The sequence below is a fragment of the Garra rufa genome, chromosome 12, assembly GCF_049309525.1.
Source record: "Garra rufa chromosome 12, GarRuf1.0, whole genome shotgun sequence".
NCBI classification, from domain to species: domain Eukaryota; kingdom Metazoa; phylum Chordata; class Actinopteri; order Cypriniformes; family Cyprinidae; genus Garra; species Garra rufa.
In genome coordinates, this window is record NC_133372.1 from 41,391,331 (window position 1) to 41,408,795 (window position 17,465).

At 31.8% G+C, this 17,465-nt stretch overlaps 1 protein-coding gene across 1 annotated transcript in view; it reads right to left on the bottom strand.

Annotated features, from left to right (window-relative positions):
* The window catches only part of LOC141347600 (regulating synaptic membrane exocytosis protein 4-like), a 33,756-nt gene continuing 16,291 nt past the window's right edge, over nt 1–17,465 (bottom strand). Inside the window, exons 2-3 of the mRNA XM_073852590.1 lie at nt 10,053–10,191; nt 1–67 (exon numbers count right to left, since the gene is read on the bottom strand). Coding sequence (XP_073708691.1) covers nt 1–67; nt 10,053–10,191 — 206 coding nt within the window. The remainder of the gene's footprint in view (nt 68–10,052; nt 10,192–17,465) is intronic.

Consider the following 17,465-nt stretch of genomic DNA (forward strand, 5'->3'; position numbering starts at 1 on the left):
CTATCCGCTTGTCTCTCTGTTCTTCAAGGAACAGTCATCATTTACTCCCAAGATGTCATTCCAAAGCCTTATAGAACACAAACGGAGAATCATCACACAGTCCATATAACCACATCACAACAGAAGAATCGGAAAAGTGGACCGTATAAATTATTTCCAAGTCTAAGCTAAAAATTTGAACAAATAATTTTGCTTGTTGTGCAAGACTTTTCAGAGAACGCATTCTTAAAACATGATTTTTTTCACATGATTTGAATAACAGTGTTGAAAAGAAGACTTAATATTTTATGCAGCGTTGCATATTTAGTAAATTTAGCTTATTTTAAATATTTTTAGATACATATCCAATGTGCATCTTGTCAGAAAGCCGCTTTTGGTTTTGCACAGTTTGCCAATGAACTACAGCTCTGTGTAGTAAATGCTGCTCTATCTGAAAGCACACATGTGAAGATTTACTACTGACTACAAAACCAGCTTTACTGACAAGACGCGCATTTTGATATTGCATGTGATTTATCCTACTAGATATACACTACCATCAATAAACACACTGCGGGCTAATCCTTTTATATAGAAAGGCTGAATTAAAATGATCAAAAATGACAGCAAAGTCATTTAAAATGTTAAAAAAGATTTATATTTCAAATAAATGCTGTTTTTGTAAACTTTTTTCTTAGTAATCTTTAAAAAAGTATGTTAAGCATTAAAATTGAAAATGGTTATTTTAAATTGCAATAATACTGTTTTTATTGTAGTTTTGATCAAATAAATTAAGCCTTAGAATGTTAAAAAACATAATATTTTATTTATTCATTTTTTATTACATTTTTATATGATAATTTTTTTAACCAAATGTACACTTTTTGAACACAGTTTGAACTAAAATGATCAAAAATGACATTTAAAATATTACATTTATATTTCAAATGATTGCATTTAAAAAAAAGTTTCATAGTAATCCTGAAAAAAGTAATTTAAGCATTAAAATAGAAAAAAAGTTATTCTAAATTAAAAATTCAATTTTATATATATATATTTATTTATTTATTTATTTGTTTATTTTTTGAAAAAATTCAATTATATACACTGCCGTTCAAAAGTTTGGGGCCAGTAAGACTTGTAATAGTCTTTAAAGAAGTCTCTTATGCTCATCAAGGCTGCATTTATTTGATCCAAAATACAGGGGGAAAAAAACAGTAATATTGCATAATGTTTTTACAATATAAAATAATGTTTTTTATTTTAACATACTTTAAAATTGAATTTATTCCTGTGATGAAAAGCTGAATTTTTATCAGCTGTTACTCCAGTCTTAAGTGAAACATGATCCTTCAGAAATCATTCTAATGCTGATTTATTATTAGAATGATCAATGTTGGATAATATCAACAGTTGTGCTGCCAAATATTTTTTGGAACCTGTGATTTTTTTTTTTCAGGATTCTTTCATGAATAACAAGTTTAAAAAGTACAGTGTTTATACAAAATATAAGTATTTTATAACAATGTAAATTATTTATTATTAACTTTTAATAAACTTTTAATAAACTTTTAATTATTAACTTAATGCATCCTTGGTGAATAAAAGTATTCATTTCTTAAAAAAAAAAAAAAAGAAAGAAACTAAATAAAATAAAATAAAATAAATAAAAATGTACTGACCCCAAACGGTAGTGTATTTGAAAAAATTCAATTATATATATATATATATATATTATATATATATATATATATATATATATGTATATGTATGTATATATATATATATTTTTTTTTTAACTAAATTATATACATATATAATTTTTTATTTATTTTTTTTTACCAAAAGTTTTTAAATTAATACATTTTTTATTTTTTTATTATTATTATTTTAAACCAAAAGTACACTTTTTCAAAGCACAATTTAAACTAAAATGATCAAAAATGACATTTATAATGTTAAAAATTATTTATATTTCAAATAAATCTCCTTTAAATAAATATTTCTTTTAAACATTTTACATAGTCATCCTAAAAATATATATATTAAAATAGAAAAATGTTATTTTAAATTGCAATAATATTACATAATAATAATAATAATACTATTTTTGTTGTATTTAAAATAAATTATATTGTATATTATCAAATAAAGAAAGCCTTGAGATGTTCAAAATCATTTAAATATCATACTGACCCCAAATGTTTCAATTGTAGTGTACTTATATATATGCATACATCTAAAAAGCAAAATGTGTGATATCATTGTTGTCAGGTTTTATATTGCTGATTTAAAACATCTTATTAATGCATAATCTTGACATATGTTTAGATTTTTTCCATTTAAGTAGACATGAGCTGCACTGGAATGAGAAATAGCTGCTGAAAGATGGCAGCCAAGTAAACTGATTTTGAAAACAACTTTCAATCTGTTCATCTCACAAAGTTATATCATATGGCTTCAGAAGACTTGGAATGTAGCACACCTAACTTTTAAGGTTTTTGTGTGTGTGTGTGTGTTTTTTCATTATTAGGACCAGAACTTGACAGTTGTGGTCATTACGAACGGCCATTTGTTCAACAAGCTGAGTGAAGTTCCCTCAAAACATCTCCGTTTGTGCTCCACAGAAGAAAGATGGTTGGGTTTGGTTTTGAGAGTGAGTAGATGATGACAGAACGTTCATTTTTGGACAAACTATTCCTTTCACCCTCTTCCTTTCTCTCATGTGACGTTTCATCATTCTATTTGGCAAACCGGAGAGTGATTATTAGTCACTGGCCCCTGCGTGCACTGGCGTCAGCAGCAGCCATCAGTAAACACACATGCATTACTACAAACGCTTCACAGAGTGACAAATACACCTATCACCGCTCCACATATTACACGCCACATTCTTGATGTCACTCGAATAAACATTTGTCTGTGTTATGTGTTAATCATGGCGTTTCAGCGCACTGCTCTCAATTGCTTTATATATCACTGTCTCTGCACTGTTCTTCTGCCACTTTGGTATTCATTGCATGCAAACTTTTTTAAACAGATGCTCCGTTCCTGCATGCAAGTACAAGAGTTATTGTTTTCTGGAAAAAGTGAAAGGTATGTGGGACATGTTTATACATCTGAAATAGAGTGCAGACTTATTTTTAAATGTGGTGGAGACAGTGTTATTTTAGTATCAGTGAGATACTGTTATAGTTTTATCAATATTTTGAATTTGTTTAATTTTAGGTCACTTTTTTAATAATTTTGTTGCGTGTTGTCTTTTTTAGTCATTTTTAAAAGTGTTTATGTAATTTTTATTTCAAGTTTAACAATAAAAATTAGAGATGTTTCCTCTGCAACTGGCTAAAATAAAATAAGTTTAAGGGTTTTCTTAATATTTAATTTAATTCATATATTTATTTGAAGTAATACAATTTTTTATGGTTTTAATTTTAGTTAACTATAATAACCATAAATGAAAATGATCTGCTGTTCAATTATGTTTTTTATCTCTCAATTTAGCTAGAGTTTTAACCAATTTGTTGAACACAGATCTAAACATTAGAGTCATAAAGTATTTGAACACTTAAACATTTATGAATTTCATTGCATATGAAATTGTGTTGATTTTAAAGAAGGATGGAGCATGCATGGTTTCATGCAAAACATTTCACACACACAAAATAACCATAAATGAAAATGATCTGCTGTTAAATTATTTAACATATATTTTATATATATTTTATCTCTCAGTCTAGCTAGATTTTAACCAATTTGTTGAACACAGATCTCAACATTAGAGTCATAAAGTATTTGAACACTTAAACATTTATGAATTTCATTGCATATGAAATGACATTTATTTTAAAGAAGGATGAAGCATGCATGGTTTCATGCAAAACATAAATTTGTTATGTTTTTAATGATAAATAAGTAAATCTGCTGTTTAATTATATTTCTATCTCTCAATCTAGCTAGATTTTTAACCAATTTTTTGAACACAGATCTCAACATGAGAGTCATAAAGAATTTGAACACTTAAACGGTTATTAATTTCATTGCATATGAAATACCATTGATTTTAGAGTAGGATGAAGAATGCATGGTTTCATGCAAAACATTTCATACACACAAAAAATAATATTGTTTTAAATGATAACTAAGTAGATCTGCTGTTCAATTATATTATTATCTCTCAATTTAGCTATATTTTTAACCAATTTATTGAACACAGATCTCAACATTAGAGTCATAAAGTATTTGAACACTTAAACATTTATGAATTTTATTGCATATGAAATACCATTGATTTTAAAGAAGGATGAAGCATGCATGGTTTCATGCAAAACATTTCACACACAGAGTAGATATGCTGTTTGTAATTAAGTATTTGGAATCTTTTTTGATGTCAAATGTCAAACCCATTGATATTTTTTTGCTAGCACACCTGTGTGAACCTGAGGGCATTTACTTTTGCACTCATATTTACTTCACTGCATTTTAGTTCCTGGCTGTTTATAAAATATCAAATATAATTTTTTTTATTTTATTCAGGACATCAAATATCATCATATTTTTAGTCCATGCACCATGAGCAGTTCTGCTTTTGGAGTTATAATTAGGGCGTTAGATTGCTGCTTTCTAGGGCATTTTGACAGGTCCATTACATAAATGTCACTAACGTGACCTCTTTCGCACTTCTTGCTCCCCAAATAAGACATTTTTACTGTCAAAAGTGTGAGTTCTCCTGGTCAGAGATCCAAGAGATCTTTGGAAGAGTAACTCAGAAAATGCATCAGTCTTTAATGTAAAACTGTAAAAGCACCTATAAAAGAATTATAACAACTATGCTTTTTTATAATTTTTTTATATATTATAATTTATAATGTTTATTGATCTTTATAAAATTTGCAATACATTTAAATGTAAGGTTTTGCAGAAGACAACTGTCAAGAAATAATGCTCTATACAATTTTTTAATATTTTTTTCCTTTTCAATTTTTAAAAATGTTTTAATAATGATTTTTCTAATGTTCAATTATCTTTTTTAATTGTAGTCTTAAAAGTGCATTAAAAACAGTAACATTTTAAAATATTTTTACTATTTAAAGTAACTGTTTTCTATTTGAATATATTTAAAAAATATAATTAATTCATGTGTGTTCAAAGCTAATTTTTTTTAGCATAATTGTTCCAGTCATATGATCCTTCAGAAATTATTGTAATATTCTGATTTGCTGCTCAAAAACAACAAAGTAGATTTTTGTCAGGTTTCTTTAATGAATGTTCAGAAAGTTCAGAAGAACAGCATTTATCTGAAATAGAAATCTTTTGTAACATTATAAATGTCTTTATCATAATTTTTGATCATTTAAAGCATCCTTAGGAGGTATTATTAATAATAAATAATAATAATAATTAATAAAGGTATTCATTTCAATAAAAAAAATATTAAATTTAAATTAAATTCAAAAAACAAAATTATACTGCCTCCAAGATTTTGAATGGTATCGCGTATAATGTTTATTTCTGATAAATGCTGATCTTTGGATTTTTCTATTCATCAAAGAACCCTGAAAAAAAACTTTTTAAAATATTGATAATAATAATAATAAAAATGTTTCTTGAACAGCAAATCAGCATATTAGAATGATTTCTGAAGGATCATGTGACTGAAGACTGGAGTAATGATGCTGAAAATGTAGCTTTGATCACATAAATAAATTAAATTTTAAAATATATTCAAATAGAAAACAGTTATGTTAAATAGTAAAAATAGTTCAGAATTTTACTGTTTTTGCTGTACTTTGGACCAAATAAATGCAGGCTTGGTGAGCAGAAGAGACTTTATGTCAACTTTATCTTGTCTAAACGGCAAGTTACAAACAATATCCAATGGAAACAGATGAAATAAACACTAGATACTGAATAAATAGAAACCTCCATCAAAGTATATCTGAAAATGCCACTGTATCAAATCAGCCTTGCTCAATGACTTTCTGTCAGTTGTTGTCAAAGCCCAGACTGACAGTGAGCGTTTATGTAAAATATGTTTTACTCTATTATGTATTCATAAGATGCATAAGATGCAATGTAATATGGTAAAATATCCTCAGCGGCAGCCAAAACTGTAATCCCCGTGCTCCATAAACTGCACAGTAATCCTGCTGAATTGGGCTGGATTTTACTCCCATGATGGAGATCCACAGGAAGAACATCTGACTATATTACATAAGGTTTGCAGGGAGTTTTTGTCTGTTTGTGAATTTCTAATGGCGCTCTGGGTATTGGACAAAGAGTTTGAGCGGAAATATATGCAAAATAGACCAGCGGTTGAGCAGAACATATCGTTATAATTATGTAACTGAACATATTGTTTGGAAGTGAACTACAAGCGCATTTCAGAAGTTTGGTCATTAATGAGTTCTTATTTTAATGGCTTTGTCTGAATAATCTTAATGAATATATTTAAAGTTTACATCATCTTCCATCCTCTCTTTCAGTTTTGTCCCAATACGTTTTGTCTTAATTATCAAATTCAATGACATTCATACTTTATAAGTGTGCCTTACATGTCCAAATAGTTTTGGGCCACAGTATGTCTAGTAATAGTTGTTAATTAATTTAAGGTGAGACACTGCAGGTGAATGCAGTAAAAAAAAAAAAACCTTACTTACCCAGTTGATTGATTATACATTGATAATTGCAAACACTTTTTGTTAAGCTTTCTAAAATGCAAATGAGGTATTGTTTAATGAAATATGCACTAATTTGCATAACTTTCTGGTACAAAAATCTGAACACTGGAGGAAGTCAGTTTTAAAAATCTTGTTTAATTTTGTTTTTGACATATTAGAGTCAAAAGTTTTTACCAAGGGAATTTTGGTTATCTTATTTTTGTCACTCCATAATTCCGAAAATACTCAGAACAGACAGAAAGCAGTATAGTTTCAAAATTTTTAGGGAAATGTTAAAATGTTGTATATAATCACACAAATTATACATGAACAAATACCTCTGTAAAAACCTTCAGGATACTGACAGGAATAAAAATGATGGAGATTTATGGCTCAGTGTAGGACAAAAACTCATTTTGAGAAAATTTTTTAAATAGCCTTTAAAAAGCCTCTAAAAGTACATATTGTAATTAAAATCTATTGAAACAACTAGATAAAATGCTATGAACAAACACTTAACAGTGTCTTTTGGATGTTTTCTTTCCACTAGTCTGAAAAAACATTTTATGAAAAACCAAAAAGCCCAAAATCTCAGATTTGACAGGTACAAGAAAAAAACGTTTTTATTTTGCCTTAAAAAATTAATTTGTTCAATGAAAAAATAGCAATATTATTTACTATATTGTGATAGTCATTAATATACTATTATGTTTTTAATTAATATTTTGAATTAGATTTTGTTTTTTGGTGTGCATTTTTATTCATTTGCATTCATATTTCTATTTTAAACATGTCTATATCATATTTATTAAATATTATTTTCTTATTTATTTTGTTTATATCATTTATTTAGTTTTAGTTATTTTAGTACTTAACTAGCTGAAATAAAACTATTTTAAAAATATTTTTTACTTACTATTTCAGTTAATGTTTATTCAATTCAAGTTACGGGAATGTTTTTATGGGTTTAGTTTTCGATAATAATAAAAGCCCTGGTTCAAACTAGCCTAAACCTGCAAATATTTTCTTCATTTATGTATAACAACTTTCTGGCACATTGGAACTGAAGTTAAACAGCTTTTGTCCTCACAAATCTAAAATAAGACTGCATCACGCAAAACCCAAAACCTTCGTCTTTGATGTGACACAACTGACAGTGTCCAGATCAGAAATGAGTTTACAGTTCATCAACACAGAAGGTCTGATCTCTGGATTTCATTCAGAAACGGAGCAGACAGAGAAAAGGTTTATTACTGAGAAAGAGGGGTTTATATTGTGGGTTATGTAACTTATGGGAATACCTCAAAGACTTTTTATTTATTGCTCAATATAAGATATAAGCACAGTCTCCTGAGAGTTATTGGATGAACATCCCTGTTTCTAGAGAAATGTAATGCAATAACACATACGATGTATCCCAAACCAATAAAATGGGAATGGAGACCTGTAATTCCTGCAAACAGTAATTCACAACCGAGGGTTTTTAAGTCGATTCCAGATTTTAATTTTGCTTTGTTATTCTGGTAATACCGAAACTATGATTTTTAATGAAAATACTAAGGTTGTCAAAAGATAGACAAAGAAAAAGGAAGATTTGTCTGGATGAAACTTGTAGCTGAATATATCCAAAGGCTAGAGTTCTCAAGCTCTTTTCTCATCTCACCTGTGCTTTTCGTCAGTAATGCAACACCCTTTCCTATATTTATCCCATCAAATGTATCACCTGATACAAAAACTGATAACAAACGGAATGCTCTCGCAAAATAACAGATTCTATATTTGTCAGATTTCTTCAGTTTGAGAGGAAGCAGTCAGTGTTGATTGCTGTCTGTAGATTTAAAGTGAAACGCAGTGTAAAAATGGTTATTTTTACAGTATTAGTAAATGGGTGCCGTCAGAATGAGAGTCCAAACAGCTGATAAAAACATCACAGTAATCCACAAGTAATCTATACCACTCCAGTCCATCTTATGATGTGAAAAGTTGCATGTTTATAAGACACAAATGCATTATGAAGAGGTTTTTAACTTCAAACCATCACCTCCAGCCAAAACACAAGTCCTTAATATCTATAATACTGCTTACACTAGTGAATCAGAAGAGAAATATGCAACCGTTGACAAGTTAAAACAGTCTAAAACAGACCTAAACAAATATGTTGGTGTATTTTGATGTGAAAGGACAACTTTTTACTGGAGGAAACTTATTATGCAATATAGTTAAAAAAAAAAAAAGTCTTAATGATGGATTTGTTTCTTACAAACATGCAGTTTTCACTTCACTAGATGTTAAAGGAGAAGTTCACTTCCAGAACAAAAATGTTCAGATAATTTACTCACCCCCTTGTCATCCAAGATTTTTATGTCTTTTTTCTTCAGTCGTAAAGAAATTATGTTTTTTCAGGAAAATTTTTTAGGATTTCTCTCCATATAGTGGACCTTCTATGGTGCCCCCGAGTTTGAACTTCCAAAATGCAGCTTAAATGCAGCTTGAAAGCGCTCTAAACAATCCCAGTTGAAGAAGAAGAAGGGTCTTATCTAGCGAAACGATTGGTTATTTTCTAAAAAAAATTGTCAATTTGTATACTTTTTAACCTCAAATGATCATCTTGTCTAGCTCTGCATCAACTCTGTGTATTCCAGTTCAAGACAGTTAGGGGATGTCGAAAAACTCCCATCTCATTTTCTACTCCAACTTTAAAATCAAAATTGTATACATCCTACAAAGTGAACGTACAAAGTAGATCAAACGGCCTTTACAAAAAAAGGTAGAACAGCACTGAAGATGAATGAGATGGGAGTTTTTCTACATACCCGAACTGTATTGAACTTCACAGAAAAGACGAGCATTTGAGGTTAAAAAGTATATAAATTGTCAATTTAAAAAAAAATAACCAATCGTTTTGCTATATAAGACTCTTCTTTCTCGTCTGGGATCGTTTAGAGCACTTTGAATCTGCATTTAAACTGCATTTTTGAAGTTCAAACTCAAGGGCACCATAGAAGTCCACTATATGGAGAGAAATCCAAAATGTTTTCATCAAAAAACATAATTTATTTACGACTGAAGAAAGAAAGACATGAACATCTTGGATGACAAGGAGGTGAGTAAATTATCTGTAAATTTTTGTTCTGGACGTGGATTTCAGTCCATCCTTTACCTGATGGACTAAAGTGGTGTGGATTATTGTGATGTTTTCTTATTAGCTGTTTGGACTCACATTCTGACGGCACCCATTCATTTCATTGGTGAGCAAGTGATGTAATGCTGAGTTTCTCCAAATCTGTTCTGATGAAGAAACAAACTAATCTACATTTCAGATGGCCTGAGAGTGAGTAATTTTCAGCAAACGTTCATTTTTGAGTGAACTATTTCTTTAAAATGAATTAGTATTTTAAGATTTATAATACTCACTTTCCCTCTGAGCCGTAGCTGTTCATGCTGTCCTCTATAGATTCGTGGCTCGCCTGCCGGACCGTACGGCTGGGCATCTCTACGGCCAGCCCTGTCTCTGTACTCCTCTGAATGCCCTTTAACCTGCGACCCTCTGGATCTGAAACAAAGAAAGAAAGGTAAGTTCACCTGAAACTATTAAAACCAAGTCTCTGATTTTAGCCCCTCCTTCAGTGTAATTTTGTGGCAATGTTTACTATCCAGTAGGTAAAAATTGTGTTTCATCATCACACATCTCTTCATAAGCCGCGTGATTCAAGATATCATTCATGTCTGTAGCACAAACTCTGTCTGAACGGCAAGGCATGGAAAAAGCAAGTTCTATCCTCTCCATATCAGACTGAATAAAAATGATGCGATAACATTGCCGCCAGGTAGAGCACTGGTTGTATTAAAAATAAATCCTTTGAAAAATATAATCTTCTTGTATAATTCAAGTATGTAGTGGTGCCTTACTGAACTCAGAAGGCTTAGAGGACAGATTCACAAAGCCTGGACTTTTTCCTAGTAAAGGTGAAGGGGATCAGCCACAGCCTGATCGCTTTACTAGCCCATGACCTCATGAATAAATTTCTATTCAGAGAATGAGTTTCAGAGTCATTTCAAAGCTGAATGTCATCTCGTAATGGTTTTGTTACTCATATTTTTGCATGCACTTTATATAAATCAACATATGTCCACAACCCATTTTGCTTTCAGTGACTAACATATTTGTGAATGGAAATATATATGGTCAGTAAGATTTTTTAAATGTTTTTAAAAGAAGCCTCTTATGCTCACCAAGGCTGCATTTATTTGATCAAAAATACAGTAAAATCAGTAGGATAGTGAAATGTTATTACAATTTAAAATAACTATTTTCTGTTTTAATATATTTTAAAATGTAATTTATTCCTGTGATACAAAACTGAGTTTTTAGTATTATTACTCCAAATTTCAGTGTTACACAATCCTTCAGAATCATTCTAATATGCTGATTTGCTGCTCAAGAAACATTTATTATCAATAATTTAAAACAGGTGTGCTGCTTTTATTTATTTTTTTTTTTTGGAAAATTATTTACTTCAAATAGAATTTTTTTATTATAATTATAAATGTAACTTTTTATCAAAAATAAAAATAAAATCTTACTGACTTCAAAATGTGAAATTATACTATATTTTGTATTATTTTTTATTATCAATATTTTTAATACATTACATCACCTTTGATTTCACACTGATTTTAAATGTTAATTAGAGAAAAACATTTTTGTTTTTGATCATTGATCAAATTATTTCTATTTTCCGATGACTAATTAATACATATCTTAATTTCAAATTTATTTATTTTTTTTCTTTAAATGCAACAGCAAGTAAGATTGATACATATTTCTTTTTTGTCATTCCGGAAGGCTGCATGTTATCTACTGAAATGCGTTCGATCCACATGAAAAGCACATGCTCTCTGCAGTGATGGGAATGCAGCCATTTTCACAGCTTTCTCCTGGACGTGAAGCACATGGCCTAGTTAGGCCATTCCTAAAAATACAGTCCTCTTTTGTCTTTTCCTGCATTTCTGGAGCACTCGGCACATGCTAACTAGCATGTCAGTGTAACCTTCCAAAACAGAACATCATGTATCAGGAAATGCACTAGAAATGCCAGGGTTGCTATGGGAGACAAGCACAGTGTGTGCTTCACTGCATCTCTCTCTCTTTCTTTGGCCTTTTTATGTTGGATGAACATGCCTGAAAAAAGTGATTTCACCTTTTCACAAAAAATCAGTCAAATCCTAGCAAAACTCGATTTTTACATGTGCATTTGGGTGGTCTTCAGGGTGTTGCCATGTGGTTGCTAAAATGTTTTGATTGGTTGTTGACATATTGCTTACAATTTGTAAGTTTTTCGCCGATAGAGGGCGCATATTCAGAACATTAGAAAAACAAAGGCATAGTTTGACGATGCCATGATTTAGTGTGGAATCATGGGAGTTGTTGTCTTCATCCCCCATGCAATCTGACGGGACTCGGGCGGAAATCATGTTCATGGATGAGCTAATGTATTAAAGACTTATTAAAGTCACTGTACCACAAAGCAGGGTGAATACATTTGAGTGTGTTTAAAGTTCTGTTATAAAGCTACTCTGTGGATAATGCTACTCTGTTTTCTACAAAATAAAACCAGGTAATCGGGGATGTACAGTATGACGTCATTGGCAGGCAACGCAATGACATGGTCCGTTAAACTAGTTAAAATTGCTTATTTCTCTGGATTTAAACGTACTTTCTAGATAATTTCGGGATAATGTAAGTACACAAGTCAGCAAAATATATAACACTGTTTTAGCATTTTTAACATATTTTAATAAAAAAGATATTGTGCCTTTAAAGGAGTAGTTCACTTTCAGAACAAAGATTTACAGATAATTTACTCACCCTCTTGTCATCCAAGATGTTCATGTCTTTCTTTCTTCAGTCATAAGGAAATAATGTTTTTTGAGTAAAACATTTCAGGATTTCTGTCCATATACTGGACTTCTATGGTGCCCCTGAGTTTGAACTTCCAAAATGCAGCTTCAAAGGGCTCTAAACGATCACTGATGAGAAAAGAAGTGTCTTATCTAGCAAAACAATGGTTTATTTTCTAAAAGAAATTACAATTTGTATACCTTTTAACCTCAAATGCTTGTCTTGTCTTGTTTGGCAAGACAAGCATTTGAGATTAAAAAGTATATAAGTTGTTAATGTTTTTAGAAAATAACCCATCATTTCGATAGATAAGACCCTTCTTCCATGGCTGGGATCATTTATAGCCCTTTGAAACCACATATAAACTGCATTTTTGAAGTTCAAACTCGGGGGCACCATAGAAGTCCATTTATATGGAGAGAAATGCTGAAATGTTTTATTTAAAAAAACATAATTTCTTTATGACTGAAGAAATAAAGACATGAACATCTTAGATGACAAGGGGTTGAGTACATTATCCGTAAATTTTTGTTCTGAAAGTTAGTGAACTACTTCAGGCCTACATTTATTATAGCTAAAGTCCGTAATTTTTTTGTGTTCAAAATGTACATTTATATAATAAGTGAGTACATTATGAATCCATTTTCCAAACCGCGTTTTTGGCTTATCCTGAATCACTACGGCACACCTATAATACGTTTTTATATTCGGACTATTTCAGGCTGGTTCTGCGGAGTAGCTCAGTACCTGCGTGATTCGTCATAGATGTAAACAGAGAGAAGTAGCTCCGGCTACAATGTTCTTCCGCATGTTCTGTTTATTAACCGCTAGAGCGCCAAAACGTTATCGGAGTATTTTTATTTTGGGAAACTTCACTACATTCCAAATCATAATATCGTTTTTTTTTTTTTCATTTCATTTCTTAAAAATATGTCGTACTTCGTTATTTTGAAGCGACGAAATCGTCAACACCCGTTTGATTCATTAAAGAGCCGATTCTTTTCTGATTCGCAGACCGCACTGAATGATTCGTTCACGAACTGTTCAAATGATTCAGTCGAGTCTCCAGTAAACAATTTAGTTAATTCACAAGCCTCAAAATGAGCCGAGACTGGGATATCCTCGGAGGTCGACTGATGGTGCGAAAAGTAAGTTACTATTGTAGAATTTTAGGATTTATTATTGTAAATGAAAATCATTTTTAGGTCACCACTGTCGGTTGTTTGTGGACCTGCGTGCTTGAATGAGAACATGTGAATCACAATTATGTATTTTGCAAAACAATTAAACAATACCGTAATAAAATAACGAAAATTAATGCTCAAGGATCTTCCCCACTGCCGAACAGTTTAAAACATGTATGTTTGCATAGTGTTCTGCTTAAAATTGTATATATTTTTGCCCCACGTGACGTCTGTATATTGTCAACACACATTCTGTTTTTCCTCATTTTAAATGCTTTTAAAAAAATAGTGTATGACAAGCCCCCCTTCCCCAGATATTTTGAGAAGTAGGATTATATAAAATATATAATATGAAATGATCAAATATTAAAGTACACTACCAGTAAGATTTTTATTGTTTGCTGAAATTTGTCTCTTCTGCTCATCAAGTGCATTTATTTGATCCAAAGTACAGCAGTAAAAATTATGAAATATTTTTTCTATTTAAGATAACTGTTTTCTATTTTAATATATTTAAAAATGTAATTTATTTCCATGATTAAAGCTACATTTTCAGAATCACTATTCCAGTCTTCAGTGTCACATGATCCTTCAGAAATCATTCAGATATTCTGATTTGCTGTTCATTTTTTTCATCAGTATTTAAAACTGTTTGATGAATAAAACTCTTTGGTGAATAGAAAGATCCAAAGATCAGCATTTATGTGAAATAAAAAGCTTTTTTAACATTATACACTAAACCATTCAAAAGCTTCAATGTAATTTATTTTTTATTTTTTGGGAAAGATTATAGAATTATAAATTACAGAAATTAATACTTTTATTTAGCAAGGATGCTTTAAACTGATCAAAAGTGATGATAAAGACATAATATTACAACAGATTTCTATTTCAGATTAAAGCAGTTATTCTGAATTTAACTGAACATAATAATAATACATGTTTTTTTAAGCAGCAAATCAGAATATTAGAATGATTTCTGAAGGATCATGTGACTGGAGTAATGTTAAAAATTCAGCTTTGAAATCACAGGAATAAATTTCATGCTTTTACTGGAGTAGGTACTTGAAACTTCATACACCACTGGTTATGAGTTGTTGCTAGAAAGTTATTGGGAGTTTTTTCAAAATAAGTATGAGCAATAATGAATTTGCTCTGTAAATACTCCATTTTGACATTAATTATATCTTGTGTAAGTGTGATGTTTCTGTTCCCTGGACATCTCACTGGCGTTTTCTGCGCTGTCAAGTATTGTGCAACCACAAGTAGATCTCACCAACCAGATCCCCTGACAACAGATAAAGCATCTAATTTTATCAGTATGGCCAACACTCATTAATCAAAGTGACATTCATGAATTTACGACGAACAAGAAAGAAATAAGAGGCTTTTCTAACAAGCCCTTTTAGTTGCTATCTCATCTGGCTTGCATTTTATGACCCAAGCTTGTCACTTGTCAGGGTGCTCAAATTTTTTTCCTATCAGTTTGATTACAAGAACAAAGAGGCTTCTAGAAAAACCTATTATAAGACTTAAAGGTCCACTGAAGCGCCTTGAAACACGCAGCGTTATTCTATGTGGTGACGTACTTTTAACTGAAACAAAAACATATCGCCCAGCCCCGCCCACTAATTTTGAATAGCCAATAGCGTTCCATTTATATCTGCTCGGGCAAGAGCCGTTGAGCTCGGTAAAGCCGCATTTGTAAGCTTATGACAGCCACAGACTAATAAATTACCCCACAGATTCAATATGAAACTTGCTTAAACGAAATAGTGATCATTATCATGCTGAGGCTGTGTAGTTTAATACATGCCGACCGCACATATCTCCTCCGCGTCTCTGTGTAGGGGGCGGGACACTACGGACTCTAGAGAGCATTTGATTGGACAGAACGTTTGATTAGAAACTGAAGTGCACGGTGATATCATCCAAATCCTTGATTCATATTGGCGGAAGTGACGAGAATGTAAGTTTTGAATGCCCATATCTTGTAAATGCGAATTTTGTCTTTGTTTTGCAGCACACTAGCTTATAGATCACCTTAAGGCTAATATATTCATACTAAAAGCCAAAAAACTTTAATTTTGATTTCAGGGGGACTTTAAGACTACAAGGCCTATTGTTAAAGCAGATATGAAAATTTAAATGCAAACAGATGCATCGTTCACTTAATTACAGTCAAGCCTGAAATTATTCATACCCCTGGCAAATTCTGACTTAGTTACTTTTATTCAACCAGCAAGTTTTTTTTGACCGGAAATGACACAGGCTTCTAGACTTTTGTTTACATTTTAACAAAAAGTGCCATGTCCAAAATGATTCATAACCTTTGCAAACTGTCACAGTCTATGGGAAAATCCAAAGTTCTATACTATTCCAAATAGTCCATGCTGTTCTAAAGCATCCTAATTACCCTGATTCATTGGGAACAGCTGTTTTAATCAACTCAACAGGTTAAAAAACAGAAGCTCTCTGCTGTTGGTTTGTGGACAGTCATGGCTAAGACAAAGGAGCTCACTTAGGATCTGCGGCTGCGCATTGTGGCTGCTCACAAAGGAAAGGGCTTTAAGACCATATCTAAATGTTTTGAAGTTCCAGTGGCTACAGTGCAAAGTATTATTAAAAAATACAAGATGTTACGCAATGTGAAAAATCTCAGAGGACGTGGTCGGAAGCCAAAGTGACACCTGTGCTGGCCAGGAGGATAGTGAGAGAGGTAAAAAAGAATCCAAGGATCACCACCAAGGTCATCCTGATGAATCTGGGCTCTGCTGGTGGCAACATCTCAAGGCAGACAGTCCAACAGACACTGCACACCACTGGGTTCCACAGATGCAGACCAAGGAGGACACCACTTCTCCAGATAAGGCACGCAAAAGCCCACTGTGCCTTTGCAAATGCTCATCTGAACAAAGAAGAAGACTTCTGGTCTTCTGTTTTATGGTCAGATGAAACAAAAATTGAATTGTTTGGCCACAATGATGTAGCCTTCATTTGGCATAATAAAGGAGAAGCCTTCAACCTTAAGAACACCATCCCCACTGTCAAACATGGTGGTGGGAACCTAATGTTTTGGGGGTGTTTTTCAGCCGGTGGACCAGGGAACCTAATCACAGTAAACAGCACCATGACAAAGGAGCAATACATCAAAATTCTCAACAACAACAACATCAGGCAGTCTGCAGAGAAACTTGGCCTTGGGCACCAGTGGACATTTCAGCACGACAACGACCCAAAACACACAGCAAAAGTGGTGAAGAATTGGTTAGCAGAAAAAAACATTAACGTTTTGCAGTGGCCCAGCCAGAGTCCTGACTTAAATCCAATTGAGAATCTGTGGAGGGAGCTAAAGATCAGGGTGATGGCAAGGAGACCCTTCAACCTGAAAGAGTTGGAGCTCATCGCTAAAGATGAATGGGCAAAAATACCAGTGGAGACATACAAAAAGCTGGTCAGCAATTATAGGAAGCCTTTGATTGCTGTAATAGCCAAATAAAGGCTTTTCTATTGATTATTGAGAAGGGTATGAATAATTTTAGACATTCCACTTTTTGTTCAAATGTAAATAAAAGATGAGTAATACATTTTTCCACATTGATGCGTCTTGTACATCGTCTCATTACCTTCTGGGAAACGTCTGTGTCATTTCTAATAAAAAAAAAACAACAACTTGCTGTTTGAATAAAAGTAACTATAAGTCAGAATTTTCCAGGGGTATGAATAATTTCGGGCTTGACT